General features: G+C 35.5%; 1 protein-coding gene across 1 annotated transcript; it reads left to right on the forward strand.

Moving 5' to 3' along the window:
• Positions 1–243: 243 nt before the first annotated feature.
• Positions 244–1,188, forward strand: LOC114687617 (olfactory receptor 8B8-like). The gene has a single exon (XM_028862208.1). It carries the CDS (start codon positions 256–258, stop codon positions 1,186–1,188), a length of 933 nt encoding a protein of 310 aa, XP_028718041.1. The 5' UTR covers positions 244–255.
• The last annotated feature ends 1,213 nt before the right edge of the window (positions 1,189–2,401 follow it).

The following is a 2,401-nucleotide window of genomic DNA, read 5'->3' on the forward strand; positions in this document are numbered from 1 at the left end:
AGGGCTAGGTAATGAGGTAGGCTGGACCTGTGAATAGTTGGGGGAGGGAGGGTGGATATGATCAAAGCAAGTATGAAATAATATTATGCGTGTGTGCATGTGTATGAAAATAATTTAGATAAGGGAAACATCACAACTAAAGGAATACATTCTGTTGGTGAACTCTATGTTCTGTGAAAAGTTGTTGTGGGAATGACTGCATTTTCCTCTAACATGATTCCTCTTTGCTGTGCACATAGATTACTTTAAAGAAGAATGGGTCCTGAAAACATTTCTTCAGTGACTGAATTCATCCTGGTCGGATTAACAGAGGAGCCTAATCTCCAGTGCCCACTCTTAATCGTGTTTCTAGTGATGTATGTGATCACTGTGTTGGGAAATCTGGGTTTGATCATCTTGATTGGACTGAATTCTCACCTTCACACCCCAATGTACTTTTTCCTCTTTAACTTATCCTTTGTTGACCTCTGTTATTCTTCTGTGTTTTCACCCAAAATGTTGATGAGCTTTATATCAGAGAAGAACATTATTTCCTATAGAGGGTGCATGACCCAGCTTTTCTTTTTCAGCTTTTTCTCCATTTCTGAGTGTTATGTGCTGACCTCAATGGCCTATGATCGCTATGTGGCCATCTGCAATCCACTCTTGTATAACATTGTCATGTCTCCTAAATTATGTTTGATCCTTATGTTAGGCTCATACATGATGGCATTTTCTGGTGCTCTGGCTCACACTGTGTGCATGCTGAGACTGACCTTCTGTGATGCCAATACTATCAACCACTACTTCTGTGATATTCTTCCTTTGCTCCAGCTCTCCTGCACCAGCACTTACATCAATGAGCTGGAGGTTTTTGTTGTTGTGGGCATCAACATCATTGTGCCCAGCATTACCATCTTTATTTCTTATGGTCTCATCCTCTCTAGTATTTTCCATATCAGCTCTACTGAGGGCAGGTCCAAGGCCTTCAGCACCTGCAGTTCCCACATAATTGCTGTTTCTCTCTTCTTCGGATCGGGTGCATTTATGTACCTCAAACCATCCTCTGCCATGTCAATGGATGAAGGTAAAATTTCTTCTGTCTTTTATACCAATACAGTTCCTCTGCTGAATCCTTTAATATACAGCTTGAGGAACAAAGATGTTAAAGTTGCCTTGATAAAGACACTGAGTAAGAGAAAGTGTTGATCTGAAAGAGTGTCCTTTGCTATGTAGTTACAGGACTTGGAAGGTCAGTTTCATTAGTTCCGTTTGTGTGGCCATTATCCTACTCTATTTTTCTTTTTGGTAATAGAGTGAAAAAATTTATATGCCCTTTCAATAACGAATTTCTACTTCTTAAAGATATTGAATTCCAATCAAAAGATATTGAATTCCATTATTTATCATTGGCGTGATTAATTCATCATTTTCGTTCACATGTACTTTAAAAACTTTATCAGAGAAATTTGTGTTTAAAAATATGATATGATCACTGTCATTTTTTCCTCCTATTTCAAAAGATCAATGCCTGATAATGACCAAATCTCACAATGCTAGGTTAGAATTTTGGCAATTAAGTGGAGGGACTCACCTGACATGGCCTTTAGAAATGTGGTTACAGTGTGTTACTACTATTCTGGGTATTCTGTCTTCCACTGGAGGATGTCCCTTTTACAAATCGGAAATGAAAGCCTCCATAGTAAATTAAATTTGTCGATTCATATATACAAATGCTATGAATTAAACATCTTTCAGCAAGGAGCTGACTTAGTTAATTTGTCAAGTTGAGTTTTATCTTTTTATTCTGGAATAGAAGACATATTTTGAGTCAGGAGAATTTGAAAATGATGACTGAAATGTGGAATTTAAACTCCAAGGAAAGATTTGCAGAGTTAGAGAGTAAGCTAAGTTATGAGAATGTTTTTCATGGAATATGATGTTTAATTATGACTCTTTTGATAAAAGAGCTAAAATGACAATCCTTAAGATACTAAAACAGTAAAAGAAGAGCACTTTAAAAGTAAAAAAAAAACTCAATGAAATGTTATGGAACCACAGTTTAAACATTTTAAAGATACCCTGTAAATATTTTGTAATTGTTTCATTTTTCTTCATTACATATTTTGACATTTTAAAATTTAGCATAAGCATCATTAAATCCTTGACTTACACATCAGAAAAATCATCCATTTATCCATCTGAAACCAATATTAACCTGCTAGATTTTTCCTTAACAATTCATTTGTACATATATTTACATATATTAAACATTTAATGTGATTTCATATTGCAAAATATTGTTTGTTTTTTTCTCTGATTTATCATTTCATTAAAAATGTTTTTATGTGTATGTGTCTGTACTTCTATGAGTCTATGTGCACCATGGGCATGCAGGAGCCAACAGAGGACAGAAGAGGGC

This window comes from Peromyscus leucopus, chromosome 7, assembly GCF_004664715.2.
Source record: "Peromyscus leucopus breed LL Stock chromosome 7, UCI_PerLeu_2.1, whole genome shotgun sequence".
Lineage (NCBI taxonomy): Eukaryota > Metazoa > Chordata > Mammalia > Rodentia > Cricetidae > Peromyscus > Peromyscus leucopus.

What these genes read in the sequence shown, in the direction of transcription:
- LOC114687617 (XM_028862208.1), top strand. Translation starts at nt 256, where the DNA reads ATGGGTCCTGAAAACATTTCTTCAGTGACTGAATTCATCCTGGTCGGA.